The 19,911-nt window shown below is 50.2% G+C and overlaps 3 protein-coding genes and 1 long non-coding RNA gene across 11 annotated transcripts in view; 2 read left to right on the forward strand and 2 right to left on the reverse strand.

Moving 5' to 3' along the window:
• The window catches only part of ZNF70 (zinc finger protein 70), a 23,442-nt gene extending 19,510 nt beyond the window's left edge, over positions 1-3,932 (reverse strand). The window contains exons 1-2 of one of the 8 annotated variants that reach the window (XM_049866838.1): positions 3,817-3,932; positions 904-1,154 (exon numbers count right to left, since the gene is read on the reverse strand). The gene's annotated coding sequence lies outside the window, so the exon portion shown is untranslated. Of the gene's footprint in view, positions 1-903; positions 1,155-3,380; positions 3,569-3,647; positions 3,731-3,793 lie in introns of those variants that run through there. The other 7 variants (XM_049866836.1, XM_049866842.1, XM_049866840.1 and 4 more) reach the window with 7 other exon arrangements.
• Positions 3,685-11,274, forward strand: LOC126066035 (uncharacterized). Its single transcript, XR_007514992.1, has 3 exons — positions 3,685-3,770; positions 5,273-5,566; positions 6,365-11,274. It is a non-coding gene; the product is annotated as an uncharacterized LOC126066035 (long non-coding RNA).
• LOC126066031 (pre-B lymphocyte protein 3-like) lies at positions 5,366-6,511 on the reverse strand. The gene is made up of 2 exons (XM_049866851.1): positions 6,431-6,511; positions 5,366-5,688 (listed from the first exon to the last, which is right to left on the reverse strand). The coding sequence occupies exons 1-2, from the start codon at positions 6,504-6,506 to the stop codon at positions 5,366-5,368; spliced, it is 399 nt and encodes a 132-aa protein (XP_049722808.1). The 5' UTR covers positions 6,507-6,511.
• Positions 11,275-18,120: 6,846 nt separating the features above from the next.
• On the forward strand, positions 18,121-19,729 carry C22H22orf15 (chromosome 22 C22orf15 homolog). The gene is given in 6 exon segments (XM_049866902.1): positions 18,121-18,145; positions 18,489-18,575; positions 18,664-18,735; positions 18,738-18,800; positions 18,975-19,049; positions 19,650-19,729. Coding segments are annotated over 6 exon segments (402 nt in total).
• The last annotated feature ends 182 nt before the right edge of the window (positions 19,730-19,911 follow it).

Raw genomic sequence — 19,911 nt, forward strand, 5'->3', positions numbered from 1 at the left:
TATGTGACACAGCTTGTCTTTGAGATGATCCCAACCAAATCAGAGACAAGGTTGCTGTACTAGAAGCAATTATAAGAAAGACAGATAGACCACTATGCCAGCTGCAGTCAAGTCGACCCTGGCTCATGACAGCCCCACGTGCCAGAGTAGACCTGTGTCCCACAGGATTTTCGATGGATGATTTTTTGAAAGTAGATCGCCAGGCCTTTCTTCCAAGGTGTCTCTGGGTGAGTTCAAACTGCCAACTTTTGGTTAGCACCCTAGCACACTAACCATTTACACCCCTCAAAGTCTCCAGACAGACACAATCTGTGTCTACATTGTGATATCCAGATTATACAGGCTGAAGGTGCTTAGGAAGTAAAGCCCCAAGGAAAGCTAAAATAGCAAGTGGGGTCACTATGGCAAAGAGACAAGACACCAGCTTACTGGAGGATTTGGGGATGGGGGTGCTGATGGGAAAGAGAAAATACTTCCCTCCTACACTAGGTTAAGGAGTCCTGATGACACAGTGGTTAAGCACTCAGCTGCTAACCAAAAGGTAGGCAGTTCAAATCTACTAGCTGCTCTGCAGGAGAAAGATGTAGCAGTCTGCTTCCTTAAAGAGTATAGCCTTGGAAACCCTATGGGATAGTTTTACTCTGCCCTATCAGGTCACTATGAGCCAGAATCAACTCGAAGGCAATGGGTAAGTGGGTGGGTATACTAGGTTAATTGTACCATTTCCAACCAGTGCCCAAGCCAGGATCTTGGGAGTCAAGACTATACCTTCTCACTCCCTGTCCATTTCCTGAGGCTTCACTGAGGGGTCTCAGCCTCCCTGTGCCACTGCCACTCCACAGCTCAGGCCTTACTGCTACTCCCCAGGATTATTTCAATGTCACCTCCTAACTGGCCACCTACCTCCAGCTTCTAGAGTCCCTGGGAGGTGCAAATGGTGAAGACGCTTGGCTGTTAGCCAAAAGGCTCATGGTTCAAGTCCACTCAGAAGCATCTCAGAAGAAAGGCCTGGCAATCTACTTCCAAAAAACCAGCCATTGAAAACCCTGTGGAGCACAGGTCTACTCTGGCACACACGGAGTTGCCATGAGTTGGAGTTGATTCCACGGCAGCTGCTAACTCCAGCTTTTCCTCCTTCCTCCAGTCCATTGTCTCTATTGACCAAGAAAAAAAAAAAAAACAAGCCTGTTGAGTTGATTCTGACACATGGCAACCCCATGTGTTACACGGTAGAAATGCTTCACAGAGTCTTCTTAGCTGTAAACTTTACAGAAGCAGATCACCAGGCCTTTCTTCCGTGGTACCACTGGGTGGGTTTGAACCATCAACCTTCAGGTTAGCAGCCAAAAGCAAACCGCCTGTGCCACCTAGGACCCAAAACACGAATCTGATCATGTAGTTCCCCTTCTTAGGATCTTGCAACAGTTTCCTGATGCCTACAAAACAGAGCCCCACTCCTTCACAAAGCCTTTATGCTGGCCTCCCAGTCCCTCTCCTACCTGTCCCTCACACCCCTAGCCTTACAACTCAACCATTCCTCTGGCTGCTGTCTCCAGTCTCTGTGCCTAACAGAGGATTGCAGGACTCCTGCTCTCAGACTGCCCCTTGCTCATCCTCAGAGACTCAGTTCAAACATCCCCTTCCCTGAACCCTGATTATGAGGCTCTCAGGCAGGGCTCACCATGCCTCCTCAGTGGCCCATGACACTCGGCACACGCCCATGACAGCACTCACCCTGGATGGCAAACATCAGTCTACACGACCCTCCCCACCATTGTGCTCCTTCCTCTTGGAACCCCTAGCATCCAGCACAACGGCACCACCCTTAGACACACTTTTGCTGAAAAAAATAAGTGATCAAATGGAGAAAAAGCTGCATGGTTTTATGCTAGAACTACCAAATTTTTTCCTCTCCCCAAAATTCTTTATTCCTTGCACCAAAGTTTAAGGCATAAACATACTGAATTAATCATAATAGTCACAACGAAACTCATTCCTACTAGAAATGATTTTGTAAAAATAATTTTCCAGCCAGTAGAAAGGTCAGATGTGAAAAAAGCACAGAACTAAAATGTCCTCAAAATTCTTTGATCACTTCAACTCCTCCAACCTTCCCATCTCTTCAGTAACCCATGAACTCCAATCCTTCCAGTTCTCTCAACACCACTTTTCAACCTCAAGTCCAACAACCCTCCATTTTCACCCAGGCTCCCCTCCTTCCCTGCCGAGCTTGTTGTCATTAGCTGCCTTTGAGTCAACCCCTGACTCATGGCAACCCTACGCACAACAGAACAAAGCACTGTCCGGTCCTGCGCCATATTAACAATTGGTTGTGGACCAGACTATTTCAGTCCACGGGGTTCTCATGGGCTGATTTTCGGAAGCAGATTGCCAGGCATTTCTTCCTGCCTGTCTTAGTCTGGAGGCTCTGCTGAAATCTGTTCAGCATCATAGCAGTACACAAGCCTCCAATGACAGACTGGGGTGGCTGCACTTGAGGCGGATAGGCCCAAAACCTGTTGATGTCCAGTAGATTCCGACTCATAGCGACCCTATACGCCAGAGTAGAACTGCCCCATAGGGTTTCCAAGGAACGGCTGGTAGATTTGAACTGCTGACCTTTTGGTTAGCAGCTGAGCTCCTAACCACTGCGCCCACCAGGGCTCCATGATAGACACATAGTAGGTCCTTACTAAATGTGTGAGATTAGGCCCTATATACAGAGAGTCTAACTATAGGCATCTCTTCAGCTAACTCTCTGACCAGCATCAGGTTACTCACCTCCTCGCCCTGCTGCAACCAGCCACTAGCTCCCAACCTTGTCAACTCCTCCTAAGATGCCAGATGTTGTCAATGAAAATCATGATTAGGTCTGACACCCCCACAAATTTCCAGTCTCCGACTTCAGCTGAGACTGCCCACTTGGCTCCGGCATCCAACGACCTCCTGATTGCCAAACCCAGGCCTCTCTTCTCAGTCCTTCTCTTCCCAATCCATCTGGCACTGCTCACCAATAACCTTCTCAAAACCCTTCACGCCAGAGAGTGCAAATTGGCAGCCTGGGGGATCTTGCCACAGACACATTTTGTTTGACTCTCAAACAGCTGAGCTTGTTGTTTTACTTTGCTGCCAATATTTAAAACTCAGTAGTTATCTTTCTCTTAGAAACAGGGAGATGTGACAATACGGGCCCACCCAACAACAACGATGGGGGGCTGGGTGCCCCCTTACTAATCCATCTTGTCTGCCCCTGTAGGCTTTGAGTCTGCTCCCACCCCTCCCCGCTTGATGCCTCGGATTCTGACACTTTTTCCCGAGATTTTCATGCCCTGTGATCCCTCCTTTGAGTATGTGTGGAACGCAACTCTCCCTCCACCCACCTGTTAAATCAGGAGTTTCCAAGGTTCCCTCCGGAGAGGTTTTACATTCCCCGCATGGACTACCTAAACGATGACTTCTCCACTCTGGATAAAAAGTTGGCAATCTTTAACCTGTGCCCCACGATTTTTTTTTTTGTTTTTAAGGTTTGAACCGGAAATCCCAGAGGTCTGAAACTCATGCTTCCCACCCCTCCCGGGCCTCCCGCGGCTCCGCCCACCCCAGGCCCGGCCGACCCCCCGCATGTTTCCCGGTGGAGGTCCGCAGACCTGCACGCGCCCGCCGGGGGGCGACGCTGGGGCCCCTGCAAGCGCCCACCGCCTGGGACGCCCGCACCGGGGCCACGGGGGACCGGTGGTGGGGCGACTCGGAGGTCCAGGAGCCCCGAGCAGGTAACGGACGCGGGGCCGCTCACCTCCGCGGGGCGGGGCCGCTCACCTTGCGGGCGGGGCGGCAGGCGGCGGGGCGGGGCCGCACCCCAGCGGATCCAACCCGCTGCGGATGGGTCTCGCCGGCGCGGGTGTGACGCGCGCGCCCCGCGGCCCAGCGCCCGGCCCGGCCCGCCCCAGGCACTTCCGGGGCCGCGCTACGCCGCGCGGAGGCCCCATCTCGGTGGTCCCGGCCGCCGGCGTCGGCGCGTAGCAGCCCGGCTGCCCAGCAGGGACCGGGCTCTGGAAGCTCCGTGCCGGTAGTGGGCCCGGCTGCCCCCAGAATTCTGCAGGAGGAAATTAAGGCGGGAGAGGCGGGCCGGCCCAGAGCCGCCAGAGACCAAGGGGAGGAGCGGAGAGGGGAAGCAGAGCTGTCAAATCTGTCACCCTGTGTGGACCCAAACAAATAAACCAAAAAAAAACCAAACCGGCTGCGGTCGAGTCGATTCTGACTCATAGTGACCGCATAAGACAGTAAAATTACCTCATAGTTTCCAAGGAGCGCCTGGTGGATTCGAACTGCTGACCTTGGTTAGCAGCCGTAGCTCTTAACCACTACTCCACCAGGCATGAGAACTCATTCCCCTTGAAATGGCAGCTCTGGCCCTGCCTGCCTTGCCCCACAGAAACAGGCCCGGGAGGGTGGGGCCAGCAGGTGGCTGAGAATGTAGGCCTGACCTTCCCAAGACCCTGGACCCCTCCCAAGAATGTGCAACTGAGAGCTGAGGTCCAGACATGGGGAAGAGGGAAGAGGGATGTGTTCTTGAACTCCACCCTCACCCTACTCGCAGAGGTTCTACCCTGCTTTTGATGGCAAGTCTTGTCCCTCTATCCAGTTCCCCTGCTGGACCCACTGGGACAGTGTCTTCTGGGATGAGGTTAAGGGACCCTCCACAGAAGGGAGGCCCCCCTACCTTCTCCCAGCCCCCAGCCCGGGCCTTTAGGTCTCTAGCCCCAAACCCAACTCACACCTGCTTCCCTGTCCCCTGAAGGCTGAGCCTGACTTGGACTTGGACAGAGACCCCAAGGAGTAGGCAGGGCTGCTCCTCCCCAAGCCAACCTGGGCTCCATGGAGACCCATCCCAGCCACCCCAACCAGTGAACGTTGGACCACAGCCAGCCATGCAGAACTGAGAGTGGCAAGGGCTGGTTCCTCTTTCTCCCCTTCCAACTCCCCGGCTCACAGGAAGGCCAGGCCACCAGTCTGAGCCTCCTGGGCGCCAGGGGGAGGCTGGGCCCCACCCCAAGGGTCTGGCGTGCTTCCTCTTCTACAACAATCCCCACAACCCTTCCCCTCCCCAGCCTCTCCTGTGCGCGCGCGCGCGCACACACACACACACACACGCAAGACCCCAGACTGACCACAGTCACTTTCCCAGCTGGGACTTCATGCTCCTCACAATAGCTGTGATTGACAGGTTGAATTAAAAAAAAAAAAAATTTTTTTTTATTTTTTTATTTTACAGAGAAGGGAAAGCAAGGCTCAGAGAAAGTTTGAGACTGGCCGGAGGTTCGGGCAGAGTGGGAGGCAGACAAGAGCACTCCTCCACGCTCCATCCCTAGGGGCTGGTGCCATAGGCCACAGAGCAGTAGTAATCTGCGTCATCCTCGGGCTGCACAGGGCTGATGGTCAGGATGCAGGCATTGTGGGCCATATCCCTGGTTGCTGAGAAGCGGGCTGGGACATCTTCAGGCCGGTGCTGTTCATCCTCTGAGCGGTAGTAAAGGAGGAACCGGGGGGCGCTACCTGCCCGCTGCTGGTACCAGGATACACCGTAGCTCCTGATGGCAGGGTGGGGGGTGCTGAGCATGCAGGCAAGCTGGGCCGTCTGGCCTGGGAAGACCAGCAGTGCATCTGGCTGGGCTAGACCTGGCTGGGAGGCTGACAGAGACAGACTGGCTCAGGCCCAGCCCAAGCCCCTTCCCTGTTGCCCCAAAGTCCTATTCGCAGAAGTTTCATAGCCCAGTGCCGTGGGATGAGCACTGGATGAGGTGCAGGAAGCTCAGTTCTGTGCGACCTAGCACACCCTCTCTGGACCTCAGTCCCCCTCTGAGAGTAAGGGGCTTAGAGTCAGTGACCCCTAAGTCCCTGTTAGTGCCATGTCCCAAGGATCCATGTTTGGCTGAGGGCCTAGTACTTGGAGAGTAGGACTGGGGGCCCCAGGTCCTCCTGCTGTCCACCCCCTTGCCCTGCAGACTCCTGCCCCCTCAGTCACATTGCTTCTTTCAAACCCTGACTACAAACCAACTACCCCAGGAAGCCTCCTAGGCTGCACCACCCCTCAGGTCAGCCTCAAGCAAGTGGCCACTGAAGACCTTCTCAGGTTTGATTGCCTCTGAGGCCCTGTGGGTAGTGACCAGCTTCCCTGTAAAGAACTGAGACCCCAAAGGGTCAAAGCCTGAAGGGAGTCTTGCGATCTGGTCATTCACAAGTGGGGAAACCGAGTCCCTGCCTTGCCCCAGCTCAGGGCAGACCCCCCTGGGGCTGGGTCTACCCTCTTCCTCAGTGCCCTTCCCACAACTGTTCACACTGTCCTAATCCATTTGCTTCCTTGCAGGATTTTTCTGAAGACACTGCAGTCTCCTGCCCCACTCCCAGGTGAACGAGGCCCCCAAGTGCTCACCTGCCAGGAGTGCCCCGACGAGGAGGACCAGGCATCGGGTGGCCATGGGCAGAGGCAGGGGGCAGATGGGCGTCATTCTGCTGGGCCCTGCTCCAGCTGCTGCAGGGTACTGCTGGGAAACCAGCGGACCACAACAAGACATGCAAATCAGCCTATTGATGTCAGGATCCTTGTCTCAAAAAGCCTTCTGCGAACAAGAGTCAGAAGTCTCCATGAGCAGTTATAGCAGGGGCTTGGAACTGGCTTTTTCCTGAGGTGTACAGTGGAGATAGATGGGTGGGTGGGTGGATGGGTGGATACATGCACAGATAGCTGCCATCAAGTCAACTCCAACTCGCGGCAACCTCATGTACAACAGAATGAAATGTTGCCTGGTCCTGTGTCATCCTCACGGTTGCCAGCATGTTCAAGGCAACTGTTGTGGCTATTGTGCCAATCCATCTCACTGAGGGTCTCTTTCACCCCTGGCCTTCAACTTCACTAAACGTGACGTCCTACTCAAGCAGTTGATTCTCCTGATATGTCCAAAGCAAGTGTGTCAAACAGTGTCCTCTTGTGATTCGTAGGGTTTTCATAGACTAATTCTTAGAAATAGATCTTCAGGCCTTTCTTCCTGCTCTTAGTCTGGAAGCTCTACCGAAACCTGTCCATCATGGGTGACCCTACTGGTATTTGAAATATCGATGGCATAGCTTCCAGTATCATAGCAACACACAAGCCACCACACTACAACAAACAGACAAAATAGTGGTTGCATACAGTAGAGTACACTGACCTTAAGTGTACAGCTTGATGATTTTATGTGTGTGCACAGCCCAGCAACACCCACTGGATCAAGACTGAGAACATTTCCATCATCCTAGAGGGCCCCTTCATGCATCTTCCCAGCCAGTAACAGCCTTGACCTGCAAGGGCAACCATCGTTCTGACTTTTATTAGTGTACATTCATTTTGCCTGACCTAGGACTTCAAATTCCCCACGTGTCTGTCAGTTTGTCGTACTGAGGGGGCCTGCGTGTTGCTGTGATGCTGGAAGCTATGCCACCAGTATTCAGATAACAGCAGGGTCACCCATGGAGGACAGATTTCAGCTGAGCTTCCAGACTAAGACAGGCTAGGCAGAAGGACCTGGCAGTCTACTTCTGAAAGGCATTAGCCAGTGAAAACCTTATGAATAGCAGTGGAACACTGTCTGATATAGTGCTGGAAGATGAGCTCCTCAAGTTGGAAGGCACTCAAAAGATGACTGGGGAAGAGCTGCCTCCTCAAAGTAGAGTCGACCTTAATGACGTGGATGGAGTAAAGCTTTTGGGACCTTCATTTGCTGATGTGGCATGACTCAAAATGAGAAGAAACACCTGCAAACATCCATTAATAATTGGAACCTGGAATGTACGAAGTATGAATCTAGGAAAATTAGAAATCGTCAAAAATGAAATGGAACGCATAAACATCGATCTCCTAGGCATTAGTGAGCTGAAATGGATTGGTACTGGCCATTTTGAATCGGACAATCATATAGTCTACTATGCTGGGAATGACAACTTAAAGAGGAATGGTGTTGCATTCATCGTCAGAAAGAACGTCTCAAGATCTATCCTGAAGTACAACGTTTTCAGTGATAGGATAATATCCATACGCCTACAAGGAAGACCAGTTAATAAGACTATTATTCAAATTTATGCACCAACCACTAGGGCCAAAGATGAAGAAATTGAAGATTTTCATCAGCTGCTGCAGTCTGAAATTGATGAAACATGCAATCAAGATGCATTGATAAATAAGAGATATAAGTAAATGAGATAATCAAAACTGAGATTTTAAAAATAGAATATTGTGAATCACTTAGCCAATAAATTTGAAAACTTATACAAAACAATTTCCTAGAAAAATTAAACTTGCCGAAACTGGCTCAAGAAGACACACAAAACCAACTGGACCCGGTGACAGACAAGAGATGGGGAATGAAGGTGAAGGAGGACGACTTCTATCTATGTCTTTAACTCGTTGGATTTATGGATGTGAGTTCTATTGATTTGGAAGGGGAAAACTAAAAAAAAAAAAAAAAAAGAGAGAAGCAGAGCAGGCTGGAAAAAAAAAAGATGCATTGATAATTACTGGCAATTGGAATGCGAAAGCTGAAAACAAAGAAGAAGGATCAGTAGTTGGAAAATATGGCCTTGGTGATAGAAACAATGCCAGAGATCGAATGATAGAATTTTGCAAGGCCAACAACTTCTTCATTGCAAATACCTTCTTTCACCAACATAATCAGTGACTATACACATGGACCTCGCCAGATGGAACACACAGAAATCAAATTGACTACATCTGTGGAAAGAGACAATGGAAAAGCTCAATACCATCAGTCAGAACAAAGCCAGGGGCCGACTGTGGAACAGACCATCAATTGCTCATATGCAAGTTCAAGCTGAAACTGAAAAAAATCAGCCAGTCCACGAGAGCCAAAATATGACCTTGAGTATATCCCGCCTGAATTTAGAGACCATCTGAAGAATAGATTTGACACATTGAACACTAATGACCGAAGACCAGATGAGTTGTGGAATGACATCAAGGACATCATCCATGAAGAAAGCAAGAGGTCATTGAAAAGACAGGAAAGAAAGAAAACACCAAGATGGATGTCAAAAGAGACTCTGAAACTTGCTCTCGGACGTCAAGCAGCTAAAGCAAAAGGAAGAATTGATGAAGTAAAAGAACTAAACAGAAGATTTCAAAAGGTGTCTCCAGAAGACAAAGTAAAGTATTACAATGACATGTGCAAAGAGCTGGAGATGGAAAACCAAAAGGGAAGAACATGCTTGGCGTTTCTCAAGGTGAAAGAACTGAAGAAAAAATTCAAGCCTCGAGTTGCAATAGTGAAGGATTCTATGGGGAAAATATTAAACAATGCAGGAAGCATCAAAAGAAGACGGAAGGAATACACAGAGTCATTATACCAAAAAGAATTAGTTGATGTTCAACCATTTCAAGAGGTGGCATATGATCAGGAACCGATGGTACTGAAGGAAGAAGTCCAAGCTGCTCTGAAGGCATTGGTGAAAAACAAGGCTCCAGGAATTGATGGAATATCAATTGAGATGTTTCAAAAAACAGATGCAGCACTGGAGGTGCTCACTCGTCTATGCCAAGAAATATGGAAGGCAGCTTCCTAGCCAACTGACTGGAAGAGATCCGTATTTATGCCTATTCCCAAGAAAGGTGATCCAACCGAATGTGGAAATTATAGAACAATATCATTAATGTCACATGCAAGCACAATTTTGCTGAAGATCATTCAAAAACGGCTGCAGCAGTATATCGACAGGAAACTGCCAGAAATTCAGGCTGGTTTCAGAAAAGGACGTGGAACCAGGGATATCATTGCTGATGTCAGATGGATCCTGGTTGAAAGCAGAGAATACCAGAAGGATGTTTACCTGTGTTTTATTGAGTATGCAAAGGCATTCGACTGTGTGGATCATAACAAACTATGGATAACATTGCGAAGAATGGGAATTCCAGAATAACTTAATTGTGCTCATGAGGAACCTTTACATAGGTCAAGAGGCAGCTATTCAGATAGAACAAGGGGATACTGATTGGTTTACAGTCAGGAAAGGTGTGCGTCAGGGTTGTATTCTTTCACCATACCTATTTAATCTGTATGCTGAGCAAATAATCCGAGAAGCTGGACTATATGAAGAAGAACGGGGCATCAGGATTGGAGGAAGACTCATTAACAACCTGTGTTATGCACATGACACGACCGTGCTTGCTGAAAGTGGAGAGGACTTGAAGCACTTACTAATGAAGATCAAAGACCACAGCCTTCAGTATGGATTGCACCTCAACATAAAACAAAAACCCTCACAACTGGACCAATGAGCAACATCATGATAAATGGAGAAAAGACTGAAGTTGTCAAGGATTTCATTTTACTTGGATCCACAATCAACACCCATGGAAGCAGCAGTCAAGAAATCAAAAGATGCATTGCATTGGGTAAATCTGCTGCAAAGGACCTCTTTAAAGTGTGGAAGAGCAAAGATGTCACCTTGAAGACTAAGGTGCGCCTGACCCAAGCCATGGTATTTTCAATTGCATCATATGCATGTGAAAGCTGGACAATGAATAAGGAAAACCAAAGAAGAATTGATGCCTTTGAATTGTGGTGTCGGCAAAGAATATTGAATATACCATGGACTGCCAAAAGAACAAACAGATCTGTCTTAGAAGAAGTACAACCAGAATGCTCCTTAGAAGCAAGAATGGCGAGACTGCGTCTCACATACTTTGGACATGTTGTCAGGAGGGATCAGTCCCTAGAGAAGGACATTGTGCTTGGCAGAGTACAGGGTCAGCAGAAAAGAGGAAGACCCTCAACGAGGTGGATTGACACAGTGGCTGCAGCAACGAGCTCAAGCATAACAATGACTGTAAGGATGGCTCAAGACTGGGCAGTGTTTCGTTCTGGTGTGCACAGGGTTGCTATGAGTAGGAACCGACTCAATGGCACCTAACAACAACAACAGGACTTCAAATAAAGTGGAATGATATGGTGTGCCCTCTTTGATGTCTGGCATTATGAGTGGGACTCATGTGTGCAGCAATATTTAATTCATTCCCATTGCTGGGTGTCGTCCATCGTGTGAATGTACCTCAATTTGTCTATTTGTTCTTCTGTTGTTAGACAATGCGGGTCTTCCCAGTTTTGGGTGGTTACAAAGAAAACTGTTGTGAACCTTCCTGCCAATGTCTTTTGGTGTGTCCATATTCTCACTTCTGCTGGATAGACACTGTTATGGATTGAAATGTGTCCCCCGAAATATATGTTGGATTCCTGACGCCCGTGCCTGTGGATGTCATCCCATTTGGGAATAGGGTTTTATTTATTAATGAGGTTCTACCAGTTTATCAGTGTAGAGTCATCATTTGTGAGTCATAAAAAGAGCAGATTAGACATTAGAAAGCACAATCAGGAAAAAAAAGGATGTCACATGAAGATTGGCAGGGAACCAAGGATTGCCAACCTCTAGAAGCTGAAATAGACAAAGAAGGACCTTCCCTTAAAGCCACACACTCTGAATTTGGACTCCTCAACTGTGAGAAAATAAATGCCAGTTCTCTGAAGCCACCCACATATGGCATTTGTCACAGCAGCACTAGGAGACTAAGAAGCCCAGGAGGCAAATTGCTGGGTCATAGGGAATGTGTGCATTTAGCTTCAGTACAGACCACCATCCGTGCTCCCCCCAGCAGTATGAGAAAGATCCAGGGGCCCCAGCGGTGTGAGAGAGGTACAGAGTATGAGGGTCAGCACTTATTACCGGACAGAATTTTGAATTAATAGGTGAGCCACGGTGGTTTTCAACTTGGTTTTGAATCCTAGCTCCTCCTCTTCCTGACTGCATGATTTTAGCTAAGTTACTCCTCCTCTCCGTGCCTTGGTTTCCTCATGTGGAAAATGAAGATAAGCATAGTGTGAACCCGAGGGTTGTTGTCAAGATGCAAAGAGAAGATCTATTGCTCAAGAGGACAGTTGTGGTCCAGTGGTAAAATTCTCACTTCCCATGCAGGAGACCCAGGTTCAAGTCCTGGACAAGGTGCCCCATGCAAAGCCACTACCCATCTCTCAGTGGAGGCTTGCATATTGCTGTGATGTTAAACAGGTTTCAGCAGAGCTTAAGATGTGCTAGGAAGAAAGGCCTGGCAATCTACTTCCAAAAAATCCACCAATGAAAATCCTATGGAACTCTTGACAGCAGCTATTTGCTCAGAATCAGGCACAGTGCACTCTTAGGAACACATAACCTCAAGAGGTCCCTCCTTCAGAGGGAGGTGAAGAAGCCCTCCACACAAGTCCCACTCTGCTTCTCACAGCTCCTTAGGGCATCCCTTGACACTCAAAATAAAATACCAGTGTTCAGAGAGGCTTAGCAAGATGAAAGACTAGTCCTAGGAGTGGGGCTGAAGACGAGCCACTGGAAAAGACAGTGATGGCTGTCAGAGTTGAAGCTCACTGTCTGGAGTGGCCATTCCTCCCAGAGTCTGGCGAGGTGGTTACAGTCCTTCCAGCTCAGAGTCTCTGATCTGTGTTATGCAGAGCACTGGTTCCCAGATATAGTGATGTCCCAGGCAGAAAGTGCTCTGAGTTTAAATAAGTTTGGAAGATGCTACCTGTTTCCACCAGCACTGATGCAATGAGCTGTTGAGTCTGAACATTTACTATATGCTGAGCACCGAAATGGCACTTTAATGCATGCACTTTAAAGCAACCCTGCTAAGTAGTGATTCTCACCTCATTTTACAAGTGGAAACACTGAGGCCTTTCAAAGGAAAGTGCTTGTCCAGGGTACAGTGCGACACTGGTGGAACTGCCTGAAGGTCCCAGTCTTCCCTCTGCCTCCAAGTCCAAAGCACTGCCTGTGGAGGGCAGGACAGACAGCCATGCCTGACTAGGGGTGGGGAGGGGTAGCAATTTCTAAAACCTGGGAGCTGAGCAAAAGTATGGGGGAATCCTGCTCTGGGCCCTACTGGCCCCCAGCCTGGTGGTGAGCCCTGGGGCACTGGGCACCAGACATGGATACCAAACACCCCAGCTTCTGGATGCAGGGGCCTGGCTGGAGCAGCCTGCTGGGAGCCAAGGGGAGGGACAGGGAGAGAGAGACAGAGACAGAGGGAGGTGATAAGTGGGAAGGAAAGAGGTAGGACATGGAGGGAGAGAAAAAGTCAAAGAAAGGATGAACGCCGGGGAGAACAAAAAGAGACAAAGAGAACAAGGACAAGGCAGATGAGGGGAAAGAGAGGAAGAGACAGATGAGTATGAGAGACAGGGAAAGAGGACAAGAGATAGGGCAAGGAGGTAAGAGGGAGGGAGTCAGTGAGAGAAACAACTAACAAGGAGTTACTGATGACCTGTCACGAGCCGGGGCGGTGGGGGCCAGCAACAGAGGCAGAAAGGGGGCAATGCAAAAGGTGGCAGGTGCAATGGAAAACAGATTGGTAGTTTCTTATAAAGTTATACATACACCGATTGTTAGCCGCTGGCGAGTCAGTCCCCAAGTCATGGTGACCCCATGCATAACATAAAAAAATGCTGCCTGGCTCTGCACCATTCCTATAACCAGCTGCAACTCAGACTGTTGTTATCCACAGGGTTTTCACCAGCTGATTTGAGGATATAGATTGGCAGTGCTGTCTTCCAAGTCCGTCTTAGTCTGGAAGCTCAGCTAAAACCTGTTCATCATAGCAATACACAAAAACAGATGGGTAGTGGCTTGCCATGTGGTACATTGGCCAAGAATTGAACATGGGTCTTCTGCATGGAAGATGAGAATTCCACCACCAAACCACCAATGTCCTTAAACGTATACTTACTATATGAGTGTCCTGTGCCTGACATAACAAAGTACCACAGAATAGATCGCTTAAAACAACAGAAATTTATTCTGTCACCTTTCTGGAAGCCAGAAGTCTGAAAACAAGGTGTCAACAGGGCCAACGCTCTCTCTGAAGGCTCTAGGGAAGGATCCTTCCTTACCTCTTCTATCCTGTGGCGGCCCCAGGCTTGCCTTGGCTTGTGATAGCGTAACTCCAGTCTGCCTTTATCTTCACGTGGCTGCCTTCTCCCTGTGTCTCTCCAGTTGTCTCTCCTACTCTTACAAGGATGCCAGGCACACTGGACTAGGGCCCACTGCTAACTGACCAATCTACTCTAGTATGACCTCATGTTAACTAATTACATCTGCAAAGACTCTACTTCCAAATAAGATATTGAAATATGGTGGGAGTGGCATCAGAACCTAACATCAGGGGGGCTAATGACCAGGATCAGCCCAAAGCTGGCCCTTCTGAGGTGGAGGTCAGACATACCTCCACTCTCCAACCTTCTTAACAATTCTGACACCAGCTGTTTTCCCCACAGCACTCTCTACTTCTCTGCTGGGCTCAATTATCTGTTGCAATGGCCATACAGAACACACCGTTGATTCCACCTCATAGCAACCCTATAGGACTGAGTAGAACTGTCCCATACAGTTTCACAGACCATACTTACAATTAAGTGGTTTATTAAGGAAGTAACAGGGAACACCTTGGGATCAGGATCAGGAAGCATGCAGGAAAATTCTGGAAGGCTCCCTCGAAGAGAAGAGCACATCCCGCCTTTTCAGTGCAGGACAGCTCTCTCAGCTCTTCTTAGCTGTTCAAGCAAACAGGCCCTTCTCTCTGACCTGCACACCCCTTCTCAGCCCCCAGGACAGGCCTCTCTGCCTTCAGACCCTCCACTGCTAACTGACCAAGCTCATGGCCAGTGGAGCAGTTTTGTTCAGGTCTCTTAGCTGCATTAATACAGCAGGTTTCTACTATGATTCTGCCATAAGGTCTCTTCTGGGCCTGCTGCCACCAGCTTTGCTGTCGGGCCCCTTCCAAGTGTCTTGCTGTCTTCAGCGTTACAGCCCTTGACCCTTATTACAGCTCTTTTAATGGGTTCCATGCCTGCTCTCTCTTTGCTTCTCTCTTCTTGCCTCTCTTGCCTTTTCTCCTTTGTTTCCTTCTTCCTTCTCTTTCTGTCTGCCAACCTCTGTGGGGCTGCCTGCATATATAAGCAAACTTCCTTGTCAATTTCAAAGCATGGCCTCCCACCAGAGCCACGAACTGACCAATCCCCTCTCAGTAGGCCATAGACACTTCATTTGCATAGTAGGCTGCAAGACACTTCATCTGCATAGTCTATAGTCACTTTATTTGCATGGTATATTGACCATTTCCTGCAAGGTGCATTTGAGTCACAGGGCAAGTTGCAGCCCAGGACGGGATAAAAAGTATCAAACCAGCTTACCCAGGAAATGTCAGTCAACCTGGACGAAAGTAACAAACCCCCTGAGGTGGAAAACTAGGGCAAAGGTAACTCTTCAGGGCTTAGGGGGAAATCTCTCAAGCTGTTTTTTTCAAAGAACCAAGGCAAAAGGCCACATAAAGGAACTCATTTTTACCACAGGCATTCACAGGTACCAGGGGTTAGGATTTCAATATATTTTGGGGGATACAGTTCTTCAAACCATATCACTAAAAAAAAAAAAAAAACCCAAACCCATTGCTGTCAGGTTAATTCCAATTCATGGGGACCCCACGTGTACAGAGTAGAAGTGCTCCATAGGCTTTTCATGGCTGTGACCTTTTGGATGTAGATCAGCAGACCTTTCTGCCAAGATACCTGTGGGTGGGTTTGAACTGCCAACCTTTTGGTTAGTAACCCAGCATTTAACTGTTTGCACCACCCAGGGACTCCATAACATTTACCATACAATCCAGCAATCTGACTTGCAGGTACTTACCCAGACAAATTATATTCACACAAAAACTGTAGGCCATTGTCTCTATTGGCTTTATCCATAATTACCAAAAACTGGAAACAACCCAAACGTCCCTCAACCGGTGAAAGGAGAAACAAACTGTGGTACATCCAGACAGTGGAGTTCCCCTCAGCAATAAAAAGGAGCCAGCTATCGATACACACATGGAAGAATCTCAGAGGCATTGTGCTGGGGGAAGACGCCTGTATACGTGACATTCTGGAAAAGGCAGTGGAAGAGCAGTGGTTGCTATGGGCTGGGTACAGGGCAGGGCTTGACTACAAAGGGGCACAGGGAACTTTGGAGTGATGGAAATGCTCTGTATCCTGATTGTCGTGGTGGTTACATGAGATTGTCAAAACTCATACAACTGTACACTAAAAAGGATGACTTTTACTGTATGTAAATCATACCTCAGTAGCCGTGGCGGGGGAAGTGGCACAGTGGTTAAGTGCTTGGCTGCTAACCAAAAGGCCGGTGGTTTGAATCCACCAGACACTCTGCGGAAGAAAGATTTATAGCCTTGGAAACCCTATGGGGCAGTTCCACCCTGTCCTACAGGGTCGCAGTGAGTCGGAATCAACTCGACATCAACTAACAACAACGAACTTGACTGAAAACCCTATGGGTTGGAAACCTAATTTGTCATGTAAACTTTCACTAAAAATGTTACTGAGGGCCCCTTCCTCGGTTGAACCCAACCGGATTTGCACCGCCCAATATTATTGAGGCAGCCTGGAGTCACACAAGCAAATTTATTTTGCCAGCAGCGGCGCTCCTTGGAAACTCTATGGGGCAGTTCTACTCTGTCATATGGGGTTGCTCTGAGTCAGAATCAACTCGACGGCACTGGGTCTGGGTTTAGTAAAGGAGACAGTAAGGGCTAGAACCTTCAGAGAGACTGTCTCTCCGATTTGCCTAAAAGCCAAGTATTTAAGGGTTTCAACAAGGAGGGGTCTTGGTATTTATTCATGAGGTTCTGGAGCGGGGAAAGGATGGAGATTTCGGAGAAGGGGTTGGGTTATGCAAATGCAGGTGCGCAGGCAGGATTTCTTCAAGATGGAAGTCCTTTGGTTCCCCTTGACATAACTCATTACGGGATGTGACGCAGGCTCACTGGTTCCCTTTGTCACATTGCCCCCTTTGGTGGGCACAGGAAGGACAAAGAGTGGTCGCTCTTAACTTCTTTTGCACACACTGCACCTGTAGAGTCCTGCAAGATCTACATTAACAGTTTATTCGAAACATCTTAGAACATTTCAGTTTGTACCACCCCACAGCTGGAACATTTCACCCTACAGGGCCTGTGTGTGTTCTGTTCTAACCTCCAGGAGGTGGGTCAGGCTTATTCCATTCTCTGTCTTACTTGACTTTCCCCCTCCCAGCCTATGTGCCCGGGGAGCAGGGGGGCAGGCAACTGGCCTTGCTCCAGCCTAGTCTTGTCTCAAAAACACAATGAATTAATTAAAAAAAAAAAAAAATCCTATGGATCATAGAGGTCCAATCCCATTGTGCATGGGGTCATCACAAGTCAGGAGACTCAACAACAGTTAACAATAACCTTGACTGAAAAAAGGGCAGAAGAAAAGAGGGTGAGGGAACTGGAAGTGAGGAAGGCAGAGAGGGAGGGGACACGAAGTGAGCATGGGGTGGGGGCCATGCTAGTAGAGGCACTGAGGCTGGAGAGGACCCCATGCTACCATCGTGGCCCATCACAGCCTTCTACCAACTCGGTCTGGAAGCTGGAAGTCTGAAATTAAGGTGTCAGCGGGGCCCTGCTCTCTTTGAAGGCTCTAGGGAAGAATCCTTCCTTAGTCTGGGCTCTCCCAGGACCTATGCCCCCAAGACCCTACACCTGGTCCAGGTCCTGGGCTGGGCTATCTGAGGCTAAGCTCACCCCAGGAGACCCTCTCTGGCTCTCATTCGTGGAAAGATGTGGTCTAGGGCGCTCATCAGGGCATTCCTGGCCCCACTACAGCCTGACCAGAGCGCCACCATGGGGACTCTCCCTCCAGCACCAAGCCTGTTACCAGGATACTGGGGGGAAGGCATATCCTCCCTGGATGTCTTGGTGACTCCCACTGCCTTGGACACCAGTGTGGAGCCAGTGGGTGGGTGCTCAGTCTTCCAGAGGGAGGAAGAGACGGCTGGGGAAGAAGAGGCCAAGTTGGGGCTTAGCTGCTAAGACCTTTCTAGGCTGGGGCAGCTGAGCCCCAGAAGGGGCTGATCAGGGGCCTGGACTGGGCCACCTACCCCTCGGGCCCTTCTTTAGTGGTGGTGTCTGGGGTTGGAAGATCAGAGGTCCCACATCTGTCTCCGCCCCCTGTAGCCATGTTTATCACTGTAATGTTTGGAGGTTAAGTGGGGCCTCCTCTCCTTCAGCCCTGGGTGAGGGTGGGAGGCAGTAGTGAGAAGGGGGTCCAGACGGGGAAAGGGGTAGGGGAGTTGGGGAAATGGCCCTGTTGGCTGGGTCCTGGGTAATTCATGAAGGACCCCTGCCCTGACCTGCCATAAGCAAGGTTAAACTACACAACATCTCAGCCAAAGGTCTTGTCACAGGTACAGATTCCAGCCCCTCAGGCAGCGCTGGTGAAGGGAGAGTACATCTTGGGAGATGGCAGTTTCAGCAGGGTTTGCTTGGGACATAGTCCCAATCCTGTAGCCTGAGTCCCAGTTCTGGGGACTCCCTCCCCCCACAGCTGGCTGCTGGGAGCTGGTGAACCCCTGGTGCAGCCTGGTGACTCTCACAGCCCACCTGAGGCAGAGGAGCAGTGTCCCCACAGATGGTGAGGGGACAGGATGGGTGCTGGGAGGAAGAGCTGAGGGCCTCAGGCAGAGGGGCCAGACCTGCCTGCCTCCCTCCTTGTCTCACAGCGAACCTCACCCTCTTGGCTGAGGATGGACACCTGGTAAGCCTGGGCCAAGGGCTGGAAGAGGGGCTCTCCCAGTCCCCGCCACGGGTAGCTCCCTGCTCCGGAAGTGTGAGACCTATGTCCTCGTTAGGATTCTCAGTAAGTGGGGCCCCAAGATCCCCACTATAACAGGAGAGTACACTGAGACTGGTGGAGTCTTAGGCCACCCTCAGCCAGTACCCTAGCCTGGACCCCAGCCTGGTCCTGGAAACAGGTCCAGAGTGAGGGATGGGGAGGTAGGGCATCAGGCCAAGGGTAGTCATCCCGCCACAGGAGGGGAGGGTGGGGTTCCTACCAGCTATAAGTCCCTACTGGAGAACCTGGACAACACGTGTCCAGAGCTGGCAGGTGAGTGTCAGGGTAGAGCCCACTGGGGTGGGGGGTGGGAGGAGCACCCTGTGGAGGGGGGCACCCTGTCCCTGGCCCCCACAGGTAGGGCATCTTGGGCCTTGCAGAGGAGCTGCACTGGCTATTGGGCCTTCCCTCCGTGGACAACAGCTAGAAGAGAACAGGCACTTGGCACCGCCACCAGGAACAAGGTCCCCCTTCCAGGCCCTGGAGTTGCCAAAGCGGGCCCAGGAGCCTAGTATAGAGGAGACCTTGACGCCAGGAGGCACATTCACACCCAGCAGTGGGACCCCTTCTGGGGGATGGACACACTTGTGCTGAGAGGCAGACCCTCAATGCCAATCCCTAACCCCACACGCACACGTACCCTGTGCCTGGAGCCATGTCCCCAGTAACCAGCCATGAGGGCAGGAATGTGGTCTGTCTGTCTGCTTGCTGCACCATCCACACCTGGGGATGTGGGGCAGGGCCTGGCTCACAGCAATTACTCAGGGAGGAGCAGGGAGTGGGCGCCACCACAGCAGCAGCACAGCACATGTGCTGCTGGGTCGACACCCACCTCTGCACTGAATGTGAAGGCCCTGCTCCTCTATTCTGCAGTCCCCGTGACCTGCCACCCCATGGCCAAGTGGCTGAGCTGGACTCGGAGCCAGGAGACGGGTGTGCTCAGGCCCAGATAAACAGTGGCCAGTGGGAGTTCTCTTGCAGAACCTGGAATCGCTGAGACACTGCGTCAGCAGAGGGGGAAGGTTACAGGGACACTGGGCAAGAGGCCACCTGGGACCCAGAGGCAGAAACATTCAGGGCGGGGGGGCAGACATTCCTCAAGAGCAGACAACAGGCCCTGTCGGGATCCCGGTGC

Source organism: Elephas maximus, chromosome 22, assembly GCF_024166365.1.
Source record: "Elephas maximus indicus isolate mEleMax1 chromosome 22, mEleMax1 primary haplotype, whole genome shotgun sequence".
NCBI classification, from domain to species: domain Eukaryota; kingdom Metazoa; phylum Chordata; class Mammalia; order Proboscidea; family Elephantidae; genus Elephas; species Elephas maximus.